Genomic DNA, 15,689 nt, shown 5'->3' with positions numbered 1-15,689 from the left:
CCTGCAATAAATGTGTATTATTTAGCTGGATAAGAATTCTGCTGTAAGTTTTCAAGTTCTCTTATTTTATAAACAGTTTTTTGTTGACCTGTTTATTTGGCCTTTGGTTTGTAGAGAAAGGAATGTGATACTTCATTAATTTTTCTCTGTATTTCTACCTACGTCTGTTTCATATACTTTGAGTTATAGTCTTTAAGTAAAAATACATTCAAAATATATGCAATGTATTCTTGTAAATTTAATGACATGTTTTGGTAATTATGAATCCATCTGTCCTTAATAAAAGAGTTACTATAAAATATATTCTCTCAGATATTAATTTTACACCACATTATTACTAATCTACTACCATAGTATATAATTCTTTTCTATTCTAATAAAAATCAGAATTATTTTTGTGTATCTTAAAATTCCAACTTTTATTTCTACTTTGAAAATCTTGATTCTTTTTCAAGTCCAGGCTCAGTTGTTTCTGAATCGCTCTTTTCAGGTACTCCACCAGGGGGCCAGCATGACTGACTGCAATGCCTCCCAGGGCCACCCCTCCTTCTTCCTTCTCCAAGGCATTCCTGGGATGGAGGACAAACACAAGTGGATCTCTATTCCTTTCGCTTCCATGTACTTTGTCACCATCGTGGGGAACTGCACCATCCTCTTCACCATCTCCACAGAGCGCTCCCTGCATAAGCCCATGTTCCTGCTCCTTGGCATGCTGGCCCTCACGGACCTGGGCATGTCCACAACCACCATCCCCAAGGTGCTGTGCATCTTCTGGTTTGACCAGACTGACATCAGCTTTGAGGGCTGCCTGGTCCAGCTGTTCTTCCTCCACTCCATCTCTGCCTTGCAGTCTGCCATCCTCACGTCCATGGCCTTTGACCGCTATGTGGCCATCTGTGAGCCCCTGCGCTATGCCACCATCCTTTCCAACAGCCGCATCGGGCTCATTGGCCTTGTGAGTTTACTGAGAGCTGTCTTGCTCATTCTCCCCATGCCCATCCTCCTCCAGAAGATGCCCTTTCATGCCAAGCATGTCATCCCCACCACCTACTGTGAGCACATGGCTGTGGTGAAGATGGTGTGTGTGGACACCACGCTCAACAGGGTGTATGGTCTGGTGGTGGCCTTGTTGGTTGCTGGGGTAGACATCTCAGCTATCGCCTCATCTTATGTGCTGATCATCCGGGCTGTAATGCGGCTCTCTTCTATGAAAGCTCACCAAAAAGCAGTAAATACCTGCACCACACACATCTGTGTCATGCTTACCTCTTATACTCCCTCCCTGTTTTCTTTTCTCACTCATCGCTTTGGCCAGGGAATCCCACCTCATGTGCACACAATTCTTGGCAGCCTCTACTTCCTTGTACCTCCAATGCTCAACCCTATTATTTATGCAGTGAAAACCAAAGAGTTTCGGGACAAATTGACAAAATATGGGTGCTGGAGGAAGGAGCTTATAAACATTATCCATGATCAGAAACCTCTCTGATTATTAGTGCTGGTGGGTATGAGAGAAAAAAAAAAATAAGTAGATGCTGTTCCTGGAGGAATTGGCTCATGGGAAAAATATGTCATTCTTGTAGATTAGCATCCAAAATCCTTGGACAGATGGGCTAAGACATAGGAGACCCCCCTTTTTCACAGTAATTTCAAAGCAAGGCAGTTATCCTCTGTTAAATAAAAATAATGACATATTCTTCCATAACAGACATACATGTTGGGCAAATTATATGTGGTCATACATGTAAGAACAAGAACTTGGAACAGTAACATACTGTACACACAAAGTAGGGTGGTATGTTTCCATAAGCACATAAGAGCAAACAATGCCTTGCTCACCACTTTGTCACATCAAGGCTAAGGTGTAATGTACCTGTGTGTTTAAGGAGAAATAGAAAGTGGTGAAAGCTTGAGGTGAGTGAGAAGGAACAGGGAATGTTCTAAATTGCATTTAGGGTCATTATTTTTTTATCCCTGCTGCAGAAGGTTTACATTTGGGCATCAAGAATTGTTGCTTCCTTGAATAACTAGGCAATTTGGGGAGTGAATATCATCTCCAATTAACAGAGAAATTTGAACAGATAATGAAAAATGGAAAAATTCTAATTTTAAAAGGTTCATATGTATTTTAACTAATTTTATATTTTAATTCCTCAAGTCAACTCTCCTACTCTTTTCAACTAATTCCAGTGTCTGTCAGAATCTCTTAAAAGGAAAGAATTCTGAGAAATTCTGTTGATGGTTATAGTTATAAAAGTTGGTTTTATACTGAACATCTTTGGCTACAGACGTCTACAAGGCAATTTTCTCTGGGGACGTCTACAAGGCAATTTCTCTGGGGAGGAAGTCATGAACAAGAACTTGAAGCAGCTTCTGGAGCTCTGATCCTCTGCTCGGATATAGGAATTCATTCAGTTTAGAAGTTATTGTTTAAGACTTCTAGACAATGATTATGGATATTCTGCAAATAATTAAAGATGCATGAAGGATGAAACCAAAATGATTCTAGGATTTGTCATCATATTGTAGAACCAATCTATGAAGGCAGAATTTGGTGAAAAAGAATATTCACCATAGGGTCAAGATGGCCACTATTTAGAGAGTCAAGGCAATGGCACCCCACTCCAGTACTCTTGCCTGGAAAATCCCATGGACGGAGGAGTCTGGTAGGCTTCAGTCCATGGGGTCGCGAAGAGTCAGACACGACTGAGCGACTTCACTTTCACTTTTCACTTTCATGCATTGGAGAGGGAAATGGCGGTCCACTCCAGTGTTCTTGCCTGGAGAATCCCGGGGATGACAGGGCCTGGTGGGCTGCCGTCTATGGGGTCGCACAGAGTCGGACACGACTGACGTGACGCAGCAGCAGCAGCAGCAGCAGCAGCATGATACTTAAACTACAGGGGAATGAAAAACTTCTCCAGTGTAGTACCAGCTACAATAAATAATAATAAAGTATTCCAATATACTGAATAATTCAATAACAAAGTCGAGAGAGGAGGCATATTTCAAAGCTTGAAATAATGGGTGCAACCACAAGGAGAAAAAATAAAATTATGGATTGCATAGGAAGTGTGTCTTCTGTAAATGGAGAAAACTTGCAGAAGCAATAATGGTTGAGCACTGCCTATCTCTACTGCATACCAAGAGTAGGTATTTAACACACCTGCAAACATATAGATAAAAAAGACCCACAAATTACTCAGCACGATGTTTTATGATTAATCATAATATTTATATTATGTGTTGGAAATGACTAATGTGAACTTTTGAATCTAGGTTATAGAAGGAAATACAGACTTTTTTTCTCCTCTCTCCCTGAGCTTTGCCTTCCTTCCCTTATCCTTTTCATCTCTTCCTCCTCCATTTCCTTTTCTTTCTTCTCTCTCTCACTTATGTGTGTGCATTCCAGCTTCCTAAAAGCTGCCATGATATCATGTATAGATGGAGAGAGATTAATGAGGCTTCCTAGCTGTTCAAGCCCTTACCTATTTATCATTCAGCCTAGACACCAGACTTCGGAGTAAGTCAGTATTTAGATGATTTAAGCATTCTATCTGATACCAAATTGAACTAGTCTTCAAATGCCCCAGCCAGTACCTACAGGAGCAGAAACAAAGTCTCCCTCTGAGCACTGTATAAAAAGTCAGATTTGTAAGCAAAATAAAATTGCTGGTATCTGCTACTAGTTTTTACTAAAATTTATTTATTTATTTGGTTGCACTGGGTCTTCATTACTACATGCAGGCTTTTTCCAGTTGAGGTGAGTAGGGGATACTCTTCATTGCAGTGCATGGGCCTCTCATTGCAGCGGTTTCTCTTGTTGCAGAGAATAAGCTTTACTGAGCATGGCCTTCAGTAGCTGTGGCACATGGGCTGAGTTGCTTCATGGCATGCGGAATCTTCCTGGACCAGAGATCGGAACCATGTCCCCTGCGCTGGCAGGTGGACTCCCATCCACTGTACCACCGTGGAAGTCCTCAACAACTAGTTTTGAAGTGGATTGTTATCAACAATAAATAACTGATACCATGATTTACATTAAAAATTTTCCTTATGGTTAATTTAGCCTAATATGACTAAGAAAAAGTTTCTCTACCCAGTGTTTATAGTTATCTAGAATTGGCCAAACTGTAAGTTCTGAGAGAGTAATTCCTGCAAGATCACTCTTACTTTAGATGTCATCAGCTAGTTCAGGTTCCCCAGATGATTAAAAATTGGGGGGGTCACAATGATTACCCTCATGTTCAATACTTTTCTAGAGAAATCATGAAAACTTAGAAAAATACTTCTGATTAAAATTTTATTATAACAAGAAGATATAGAGTGAAACAATGGAAGTAGAAGATATACAGAACAGAGTCCAGGAAGGGTCCAAATGGGGAGTTTTAGTCATCTTTTCCCTGTGAAATCATTGTTGTTCAGTTGCTAAGTCATGTCCAACCCTTTGCAACCCCATAGACTGCAGCACACCAGGCTTCCATGTCCTTCACAATGTCCTGGAGTTTGCTCAAACACTTGTCCCTTGAGCTGGCAATGCCATCCAACTATCTCATTCCCTGTTGCCCCCTTCTCCTCCTGCCCTCAATGTTTCAAGAATCACAGTCTTTTCAAATGAGTCATATCTTCGCATCAAGTGGCCAAAGTACGGAAACTTCAGCTTCAGCATCAATCCTTCTAATGAATATTCAGGGTTTATTTCCTTTAGGATTGACTGGTTTAATCTCCTTGCAGTCCAAGGAACTCTTAAGAGTACTACTTCCTCTTGGTCACCATTTATGACAATACACAAGGTACTGCCAACAAGGGATACCCACATGAGCCTTTGAGCATAAAGAATTATAAATATATTAAATATAAATATATTAAACTTTCCTCCACCATCTGAGTAATAAAGTAATTTAGAAAGAATCACTTTCACATTTCTCATATTAGTAAAATTAAAACAAAATAATCAAATGATCAAAGGGACTAGACCTGATAGAGTGCCTGATAAACTGTGGACGGAGGTTTGTGACATTGTACAGGAGACAGGGATCAAGACCATCCCCAAGAAAAAGAAATGCAAAAAAACAAAATGGCTGCCTGAGGAGGCCTTACAAATAGCTGTGAAAAGAAGGGAAGAGAAAAACAATGGACAAAAGGAAAGATAAACCCATTTGAATGAGAGTTCCAAAGAATAGCAAGGAGAGATAAGAAATCCTTCCTCAGCTATCAATGCAAAGAAATAGAGGAAAACAATAGAATGGGAAGGACTAGAGATCTCTTCAAGAAAATCAGAGATACCAAGGGAACATTTCATGCAAACATGGGCTCAATGAAGGACAGAAATGGTATGGACCTAACAGAAGCAGAAGATATGAACAAGAGGTGGAAAGAATACACACAAGAACTGTACAAAAAAGATCTTCACGACCAAGATAATCACAATGGTGTGATTACTCACCTAGAGCCAGACATCCTGGAATGTGAAGTCAAGTGGGCCTTAGAAAGCATCACTACAAACAAAGCTAGTGGAGGTGATGGTACACCAGTTGAGCTATTTCAAGTTCTGAAAGATGACGGTGTGAAAGTGCTGCACTCAATATGCCAGCAAATTTGGAAAACTCAGTAGTGGCCACAGGACTGGAAAAGGTCAGTTTTCATTCTAATTCCAAAGAAAGGCAATGCCAAAGAATGCTAAAACTACCACACACTTGCACTCATCTCACACGCTACTAAAGTAATGCTCAAAATTCTCTAAGCCAGGCTTAAGCAATATGTGAACCGTGAACTTCCAGATGTTCAAGCTGGTTTTAGAAAAGGCAGAGGAACCAGAGATCAAATTGCCAACATCCTCTGGATCATGGAAAAAGCAAGAGAGTTCTAGAAAAACATCTACTTCTGCTTTATTGACTATGCCAAGGCCTTTGACTGTGTGGATCACAATAAACTGTGGAAAATACTGAAAGAGATAGGAATACCAGACCACCTGACTTGTCTCTTGAGAAATCTGTATGCAGGTCAGGAAACAACAGTTAGAACTGGACATGTAACAACAGACTGATTCCAAATAGGAAAAGGAGTACAGCATACTCAAAAGCAGAGACATTACTTTGCCAACAAAGGTTTGTCTAGTCAAGGCTATGGTTTTTCCAGTAGTCATGTATGGATGTGAGAGTTGGACTGTGAAGAAAGCTGAGCACTGAAGAACTGATGCTTTTGAACTGCGGTGTTGGAGAAGACTCTCGAGAGTCCCTTGGACTACAAAGACAGCCAACCAGTCCATCCTAAAGGAGATCAGTCCTGGGTGTTCATTGGAAGGACTGATGTTGAAGCTGAAACTCCAACACTTTGGCCACCTGATGCAAAGAGCTGACTCATTGGAAAAGACCCTGATGCTGGGGATGATTGAGGGCAGGAGGAGAAGGGGATGACAGAGGATGAGGTGGTTGGATGGCATCACTGACTCGAGGGACATGGGTTTGGGTGGACTCCAGGAGTAGGTGATAGACTGGGAGTGTTCCTATTCATGGGGTCGCATAGAGTTGGACACGACTGAGAGAATGAACTGAACTGAACTGAATCAAATAATACTGACAGTTAGTGTCAATGTTGAGAAGTAGAAACACTATCATCTCTATATCCTCACTAACTGTTAATATAGCAAATAGGAATCACAGCTGTTGGGATGCTAAATATGGATCAACTACTTTCAAAACCAATTTACTAATCTTTAGAAAAGTTAGAGATATTCTACACCCAAGAAATTTCACCCCAAATATAAGTGCTTGAGGCACACTTCACAAGTAAACAAGATAGCCTCATATTAGGATATTAATAATAATATTATATTTACAAACAGTTATAAACCACCTAAATACTCATCAAAGAAAAATGAATTAATTAAATACAGTTTTTAAATTCGAACAAAGGAATGAATTAAATGTGGTGTCTTAACTAAATAAAACATAGGAGGAGCATATAGATACATATAGTAGTAATAAAAGACTTATCAATTCAGTTCAGTCACTCAGTCGTGTCCGACTCTTTGCGACCCCTTGAATTGCAACACGCCAGGCCTCCCTGTCCATCACCAACTCCCGGAGTTCACCCAAACTCATGTCCATTGAGTCACTGATGCCATCCAGCCATCTCATCCTCTGTCGTCCCCTTCTCCTCCTGCCCCCAATCCCTCCCTGCATCAGAGTCTTTTCCAATGAGTCAACTCTTCACATGAGGTGGCCAGAGTATTGGAGTTTCAGCTTTAGCATCAGTCCTCCCAAAGAAATCCCAGGGCTGATTTCCTTTAGAATGGACTGGTTGGATCTCCCTGGAGTCCAAGGGATTCTCAAGAGTCTTCTCCAACACCACAGTTCAAAGGCATCAATTCTTCGGCACTCAGCTTTCTTCACAACCAACTTTCACTTCCATACATGACCACCGGAAAAACCATAGCCTTGACTAGATGGACATTTGTTGGCAAAGTAATGTCTCTGCTTTTGAGTATGCTGTCTAGGTTGGTCATAACTTTCCTTCAAAGGAGTAAGCAACTTTTAATTTCATGGCTGCAAACACCATCTGCAGTGATTTTGGAGCCCCCCCCCCCAAATAAAGTCTGACACTGTTTCCCTAACTATTTCCCATGAAGTGATGGCACCAGATACCATGATCTTCGTTCTCTGAATGTTGAGCTTTAAGCCAACTTTTTCACTTTCCTTTTTCACTTTGATCAAAAGGCTTTTTAGTTCCTCTTCACTTTCTGCCATAAGGGTGGTGTCATCTGCATATCTGAGATTATTGATATTTCTCCCAGCAATCTTGATTCCAGCTTGTGCTTCTTCCAACCCAGCATTTCTCATAATGTACTCTGCATAGAAGTTAAATAAGCAAGGTGACAATATACAGCCTTGACATACTCCTTTTCCTACTTGGAATCAGTCTGTTGTTTTATGTCCAGTCCTAACTGTTGTTTCCTGACCTGCATATAGGTTTCTCAAGAAACAGGTCAGGTGATCTGATATTCCCATCTCTCTCAGAATTTTCCACAGTTTATTGTGATCCACACAGTCAAAGGCTTTGGCATAGTCAATAAAAGAGAAATAGATGTTTTTCTGGAACTCTCTTGCTTTTTCCATGATCCAGCGGATGCTGGCAATTTTATTTTTGGTTCCTCTACCTTTTCTAAAATCAGCTTGAACATCTGAAAGTTCATGGTTCACGTATTGCTGAAGCCTGCCTTGGAGAATTTTGAGCATTACTCTAGTAGCGTGTGAGATGAGTGCAAGTGTGTGGTAGTTTGAGCATTCTTTGGCATTGCCTGCCTTTGGGATTGGAATGAAAACTGACCTTTTCCAGTCCTGTGGCCACTACCGAGTTTTCCAAATTTGCTGGCATATTGAGTGCAGCACTTTCACAGCATCATCTTTTAGGATTTGAAATAGCCCAACTGGAATTCCGTCACCTCCACTAGGCTTGTTCATAGTGATGCTTTCTAAGGCCCACTTGACTTCACATTCCAGGATGTCTGGCTCTAGGTGAGTGATCACACCATCGTGCCTCTCTTGGTTGTGAAGATCTTTTTTGTACAGTTCTTGTGTGTATTCTTTCCACCTCTTGTTCATATCTTCTGCTTCTGTTAGGTCCATACCATTTCTGTCCTTCATTGAGCCCATGTTTGCATGAAATGTTCCCTTGGTATCTCTAATTTTCTTGAAGAGATCTCTAGTCCTTCCCATTCTATTGTTTTCCTCTATTTCTTTGCATTGATCTCTCAGGAAGGCTTTCTTTCTTTCTTTCTTTTTTTTTTTTTAGAAATTAATATGCATTTTATTTTTTTTAACTTTTTATTTTTACTTTATTTTACTTTATAATACTGTATTGGTTTTGCCATACATTGACATGAATCCACCATGGGTGTACATGCGATCCCAAACATGAACCCCCCTCCCACCTCCCTCCCCACAACATCCCTCGGGTCATCCCCATGCACCAGCCCCAAGCATGCTGTATCCTGCATCGGACATAGACTGGTGATTCGATTCTTACATGATAGTATACATGTTTCAATGCCATTCTCCCAAATTATCCCACCCTCTCCCTCTCCCTCTGAGTCCAAAAGTCCGCTATACACATCTGTGTCTTTTTTGCTGTTTTGCATACAGGGTCATCATTGCCATCTTTCTAAATTCCATATATATGTGTTAGTATACTGTATTGGTGTTTTTCTTTCTGGCTTACTTCACTCCGTATAATCGGCTCCAGTTTCATCCATCTCATCAGAACTGATTCAAATGTATTCTTTTTAATGGCTGAGTAATACTCCATTGTGTATATGTACCACAGCTTTCTTATCCATTCATCTGCTGATGGACATCTAGGTTGTTTCCATGTCCTGGCTATTATAAACAGTGCTGTGATGAACACTGGGGTACATGTGTCTCTTTCAATTCTGGTTTCCTCAGTGTGTATGCCCAGCAGTGGGATTGCTGGGTCATATGGCAGTTCTATTTGCAATTTTTTAAGGAATCTCCACACTGTTTTCCATAGTGGTTGTACTAGTTTGCATTCCCACTGACAGTGTAGGAGGGTTCCCTTTTCTCCACACCCTCTCCAGCATTTATTGCTTGCAGATTTTTGGATCGCAGACATTCTGACTGGTGTGAAGTGGTACCTCATTGTGGTTTTGATTTGCATTTCTCTAATAATGAATTTTGTTGAACATCTTTTCATGTGTTTGTTAGCCATCCGTATGTCTTCTTTGGAGAAATGTCTATTTAGTTCTTTGGCCCATTTTTTGATTGGGTTGTTTATTTTTCTGGAATTGAGCTGCATAAGTTGCTTGTATATTTTTGAGATTAGTTGTTTGTCAGTTGTTTCATTGGCTCAGGAAGGCTTTCTTATCTCTTGTTGCTATTCTTTGGAACTCTGCACTCAGATGCTTATATCTTTCCTTTTCTCCATTGCTTTTCTCTTCCCTTCTTTTAACAGCTATTTATAAGACCTCCCCAGAGAGCCATTTTGCTTTTTTGCATAATAAATATTTCTCTAGACATACATGCAGAAACATAACTGTATCCAGCAAATTAAATTTTATACCTGCATAAACATATGTGTATCTCACAAATGAAATCTCACAAATGAGCAAAAATTAAAATTCAGAAAAATGGCATGGCATAACACTATCTATATCAAGTTTACAATATACTTTAAAATATTATGAATTAACTAAGGATTCATACTTAAGTAGTGAAAATTAAACATATAAAATGTTATGGAAATGGGAGTGATGTAATTCAGCTCTGAAGAATAAAAATAAAACAAATATTACATGAATAGACTGCACAGGAGGCTCTTAATATTTTTGTAGCACTTTGTTTCTTAATCTACCTAATGAATGTAAGAATGTATTCTATATTATTCTTTATAAGCTTTGTGTGTCCAAAATAGACTAAAATAAAAGAAACCTAGATTTGACATTGGTAGGCAAGATAACATCATAAGTCATCTGAAAACATATATTTAATTATTAATTATTTTATCTAGAATCTAGCTTTTCTTCAGTGTTTTGAAATATTACCTTAGTTGCATAATAGACATTATACACTTGGGCATCTATGTTGATGCCTTTTGCCCAGTTATTTATTTCTAAACCATAACCTAATTGTTCAAAGTAAAGACTTTTATAATGCATTTTAATTTCTAGTAGAATAAGCTCCCCTCTGTTAAATTATTATCTTCAGATATTTGTTTTTCCCATTTAATTTCAGAGTCATTTTGCCAAAATTTCAGGCAAAGTAGATAAAAATTTATGTGAATTTTGCCTTGAATGTACAAATTCATTTAAGGAGAAGTTATAGTCTTCAAATATAGGCATGCTTTTGGTGTTTATAGACACAAGAAAACAAAAACATGTGAAATCTTATGAAATAGGATATATTTTAAGTTCATATTAAAATGAGCTGATTCATCTGCTTATTCATTCATTTGACATTTATATATGCCCACTATTTGGGCTTACCTCTTGGCTCAATAGGTAAAGAAGTTGCCTACAATGCAGGAGACTGCCGGCAATGCAGGAAACCTGGGTTCAGTCCCTGGGTCAGGAAGATCCTTGGAGACGGAACCCACTTCAGTATTCTTGTTTAGGGAATCCCATGGACAGAGGAGCCTGGCAGGCTTCAGTCCTTGGGATTGCAAGAGTAGGACATGACTTAGCAACTAAACTACCTACTATTTACCATATATGATGTTAGTGAAAGGCATACAGGATCTGGAGAGAAATCAGATGGGAGTGATTGTCCAGAAATTTAAGGTTAAAGTTTTGATTAAAGTGAGGATCCTTTGGTCAATAACAGAAGGTGTTTGATAGAATTCGGGGCATATTAAATAAGAAAAGTTTCTTTAGTAGCATTCATGTATTTGACAGGACCACAGATAAAATAATGGGAAGCAGGACTAGGAAGAAATGATTATCTTTTTCTTGTTACCTGTCATTATGGCCCCTCAGGGCCAACTTGGGACAGCTGGAAAAATAAATGACTGAGCCCAGAATTTTTGCCTGTTATTAGAGCCACAGCAGCTGCCTGGTGCTTCAGCAGCGGCTGTGAGGCACTGGAGTGATTGTGAGGCGATATCTCATGTCCAAGGGCAAAGGAGAAGCCCCAGCAAAATGGTAGGAGGGGCAAAATAACAGTCAGAATCAAACCCCATACCCACCAGAGACGCTGAGAGCGCTCAAACATACCTGTACGTGTCAGGACTCAGAGACCTCACAGAGGCTGAGACAGAACTGTGTGTGAGTGTCTCCTGAAGAGGTACGGGTCAGCAGTGGACTGCTGCAGGGGCAGGGGCTCTGGTGCAGCAGACCTGGGTATGGCAAAAGCCCTCTTGGAGGAGGTTGCCATTAACTCCACCATAGAGCTGCTAGAACTTACATAGGACTGAGGAAACAGACTCTTGGAGGGACAAACAGAAACTTTTGTGCACCAGGACCCAGGAGAAAGGAGCAGTGACCCCACAAGAGACCAACCCTGACTTGCCCATGAGTGTCCAGGAGCCTCTGGTGGAGGCTTGGGTTGGTGGTGGCCTGATGCAGGGTTGGGGGCACTGAGTGAAGCAGAGCGTGCATGGGACATTTTAAAGGAGGTCGCCATTATCTTCATTACCCCCACTATTTGCCCCCCTCAGGTCAAATAACAGGGAGGGAATGCAGCCCAACCCTTCGACAAAAGATTGGATTAAAGGTTTACTGAGCATGGCCCTGACCGTCAGAACAAGACCCAGTTTCCCCCTCAGTCAGTCTCTTCCATCAGGAAGCTTACATAAGCCTCTTATCCTTCTTCATCAAGGGGCAGACAGAATGAAAACCACCATTACAGAAAACTAACCAATTTAATCACAAGGACCACAGCCTTGTCTAACTCAATAAAACTATGAGCCATGCCATGTAGGGTCACCCAAGATGGACGGGTCATGGTGGAGAGTTCTGACAAAACGTGGTCCACTGGAGCAGGAAATGGCAAGCCACTTTAGTATTCTTGCCTTGAGAACCCCATGAACAGTATGAAAAGGCAAAAAGATAGCACACTGAAATATGGAGTCACCAGGTCGGTAGGCACCCAGTATGATACTGGAGATCAGTGGATAAATAATCCAAGAAAGAATGAAGAGACAGAGCCAAAGCAAAAACAACACCCAGTTGTGGATGTGACAGGTGATGGAAGCAAGTTCCGATTCTCTTAGAGCAATACTGCATAGAAACCTGGAATGTCAGGTCCATGAATCAAAGCAAATTGGAAGTGGTCAAACAGGAGATGGCAAGAGTGAACATGAACATTTTAGGAATCAGCGAACTAAAATGGACTGGAATGGGTGAATTTAACTCAGATGACCATTATATCTACTACTGTGGGCAAGAATCCCTTAGAAGAAATGAAGTAGCCATCATAGTCAACAAATGAGTCTGAAATGAAGGACTTGGGCACAATCTCAAAAACGACAGAATGATCTCCGTTCCTTTCCAAGGCAAACCATTCAATATCACGGTAATCTAAGTCTATGCCCCGACCAGTAAAGCTGAAGAAGCTGTAGTTGAACGGTTCTATGAAGACCTACAAGACCTTTTAGAACTAACACCCCAAAAAGATGTCCTTTTCATTACAGAGGACTGGAATGCAAAAGTAGGAAGTCAAGAAACACCTGGAGTAACAGGCAAATTTGGCCATGGAGTACAGAATGAAGCAGGGCAATGGCTAATAGAGTTTTGCCAAGAGAATGCACTGGTCATAGCAAGCACCCTCTTCCAATAACAGAAGAGAAGACTACACATGGACATCACCAGGTGGTCAATATAGAAATGAGATTGATTATATTCTTTGGAGCCAAAAATGAAGAGGCTCTATACAGTCAGCAAAAACAAGGCTGGGAGCTGACTGTGGCTCAGATCATGAACTCCTTATTACCAAATTCAGAACTAAATTGAAGAAAGTAGGGAAAACACTAGACCATTCGGATATGACCTAAATCAAATCCCTTACGATTAGACAGTCGAAGTGAGAAATAGATTTAAGGGACTAGATCTCATAGAGTGCCTGATGAACTATGGACGGAGGTTTGTGACATTGTGCAGGAGACAGGGATCAAGACCAAGCCCAAGAAAAAGAAATGCGAAAAAGGAAATGGCTGTCTGAGGAGGCCTTACAAATAGTTGTGAAAAGAAGAGAAGGGAAAAGCAAAAGAGAAAAAGAAGATACATCCATTTGAATGCAGAGTTCCAAAGAATAGCAAGGAGAGATAAGAAAGCCTTCCTCAGTGATCAGTGCAAAGACATAGTGGAAAGCAATAGAATAGGAAACACTAGAGATCTCTTCAAGAAATTAGAGATATGAAGGGAACATTTCATGCAAAAATAGGCTCAGTAAAGGACAGAAATGGTATGGACCTAACAGAAGCAGAAGATATTAAGAAGAGGTAACAAAAATACTCAGAAGAACTATACCAAAAAAAAAAAAATCTTCATGACCCAGATAATCATGATGGTGTGATCACTCACCTAGAGCCAGACATCCTGGAATGAGAAGTCAAGTGAGCCTTAGGAAGCATCACTATGAACAAAGCTAGCGGAAGTGATGGAATTCCAGTTGAGCTATTTCAAATTTTAAAAGATGATGTGAAAATGTTGCACTCAATATGCCAGGAAATGTGGAAAACTCAACAGTGGCTACAGGACTGGAAAAGGTCAGTTTTCATTCCAGTCCCAAAGAAAAGCAATGCCGAAGATTGCTCAAACTACCACACAATTACACTCATCTCACACACTAGTAAATTAGAGCTCAAAATTCTCCAAGCCAGGCTTCAATATTATGTCAACTATGAATTTCCAGATGTTCAAGCAAGATTTAGAAAAGATAGAGGAACTAGATATCAAATTGCCAACATCTGTTGGATCATGGCAATGAGCTCTCGAAAAAGGAGGAGGGTTCCAGGAAAACATCTACTGATGCTTTATTGACTATGCCAAAACTTTTGACTGTGTAGATCACAACAAACTCTGGAAAATTCTTCAAGAAATGGGAATAACAGACCACCAGACCTGCCTCCTGAGAAATCTGTATGCAGGTCAGGAAGCAACAGTTAGAACTGGACATGGAACACTAGACTCTTTCCAAATAGGGAAAGGAGTACATCAAGGCTGTATCTTGTCACCCTGCTTATTTAACTTAGATGCAAAGTACATCATGAGAAATGCTGGACTTTATGAAGCACAAGCTGAAATCAAGATTGCCAGGAGAAATATCAATAACCTCAGATATGCAGATGACAACCACCCTATGGCACAAAGCAAAGAACTAAAAAGCCTTTTGATGAAAGTGAAGGAGGAGAGTGGAAAAGTTGGGTTAAAACTCCACATTCAGAAAACAAAGATCATGGCATCTGGTCCCATCACTTCACGGGAAACAGATGGGGAAAAAATAGAAACAGTGACAGACTTTATTTTTCGGGGCTCCAAAATCACTGCAGATGGTGACTGCAGCCATGATATTATAAGATGCTTGCTCCTCGGCAGAAAAGTTATGACCAACCTAGACAGCATATTAAAAAGCAGAGATATTGCTTTGCCAACAAATGTCTGTCTAGTCAAAGCTATGGTTTTTCCAGTAGTCACGTATGGGTAAGAGAGTTGGATTATAAAGAAAGCTGAGCACCAAAGAATTGATGCTTTTGAACTGTGCTGTTGGAGAAGGCTCTTGAGAGTACCTTGGACTGCAAGGAGATCCAACCAGTCCATTCTGAAGGAGATCAGTCCTGAATATTCATTGGAAGGACTGATGCTAAAGCTGAAGCTCCAATACTTTAGTCACCTCATGCAAAGAACTGACTCATTGGGAAAGATCCTGATGCTGGGAAAGATTGAAAGTGCAAGGAGAAGGAGACAATAGGTGATAAGGTCGTTGGATGGCATCACTGACTCAATGGACATGAGTTTGAGTAAACTCTGGGAGTTGGTGATGGACAGGGAGGCTTGGCTTGCTGTAGTCCATGCGGTTGCAAAGAGTCAGACATGATTGAGTGACTGAACTGAAGTGTACTAAAGAGCCACAGCTTCTGCAGGGGAATCTGTGTGGATGTGTGTATGAGCAGGTGCATCTATGTTTATATTGATGTACTCTTTCTGTTAATATATCAATTGACCCAGCACCTTTATTTTG

At 40.5% G+C, this 15,689-nt stretch overlaps 1 protein-coding gene across 1 annotated transcript; it reads left to right on the top strand.

Annotated features, from left to right (window-relative positions):
• The first annotated feature begins 511 nt into the window (after positions 1–511).
• LOC138421391 (olfactory receptor 52E4-like) lies at positions 512–1,489 on the top strand. Its single transcript, XM_069555708.1, has one exon. The coding sequence runs from the start codon at positions 512–514 to the stop codon at positions 1,487–1,489; it is 978 nt and encodes a 325-aa protein (XP_069411809.1).
• The last annotated feature ends 14,200 nt before the right edge of the window (positions 1,490–15,689 follow it).

This window comes from Ovis canadensis, chromosome 15, assembly GCF_042477335.2.
Source record: "Ovis canadensis isolate MfBH-ARS-UI-01 breed Bighorn chromosome 15, ARS-UI_OviCan_v2, whole genome shotgun sequence".
Lineage (NCBI taxonomy): Eukaryota > Metazoa > Chordata > Mammalia > Artiodactyla > Bovidae > Ovis > Ovis canadensis.
This window is presented reverse-complemented; position numbering and strand designations above follow the sequence as displayed.

Excerpts from the sequence above, each read along its gene's own strand:
- LOC138421391 (XM_069555708.1), top strand. The coding sequence starts at position 512 with ATGACTGACTGCAATGCCTCCCAGGGCCACCCCTCCTTCTTCCTTCTC.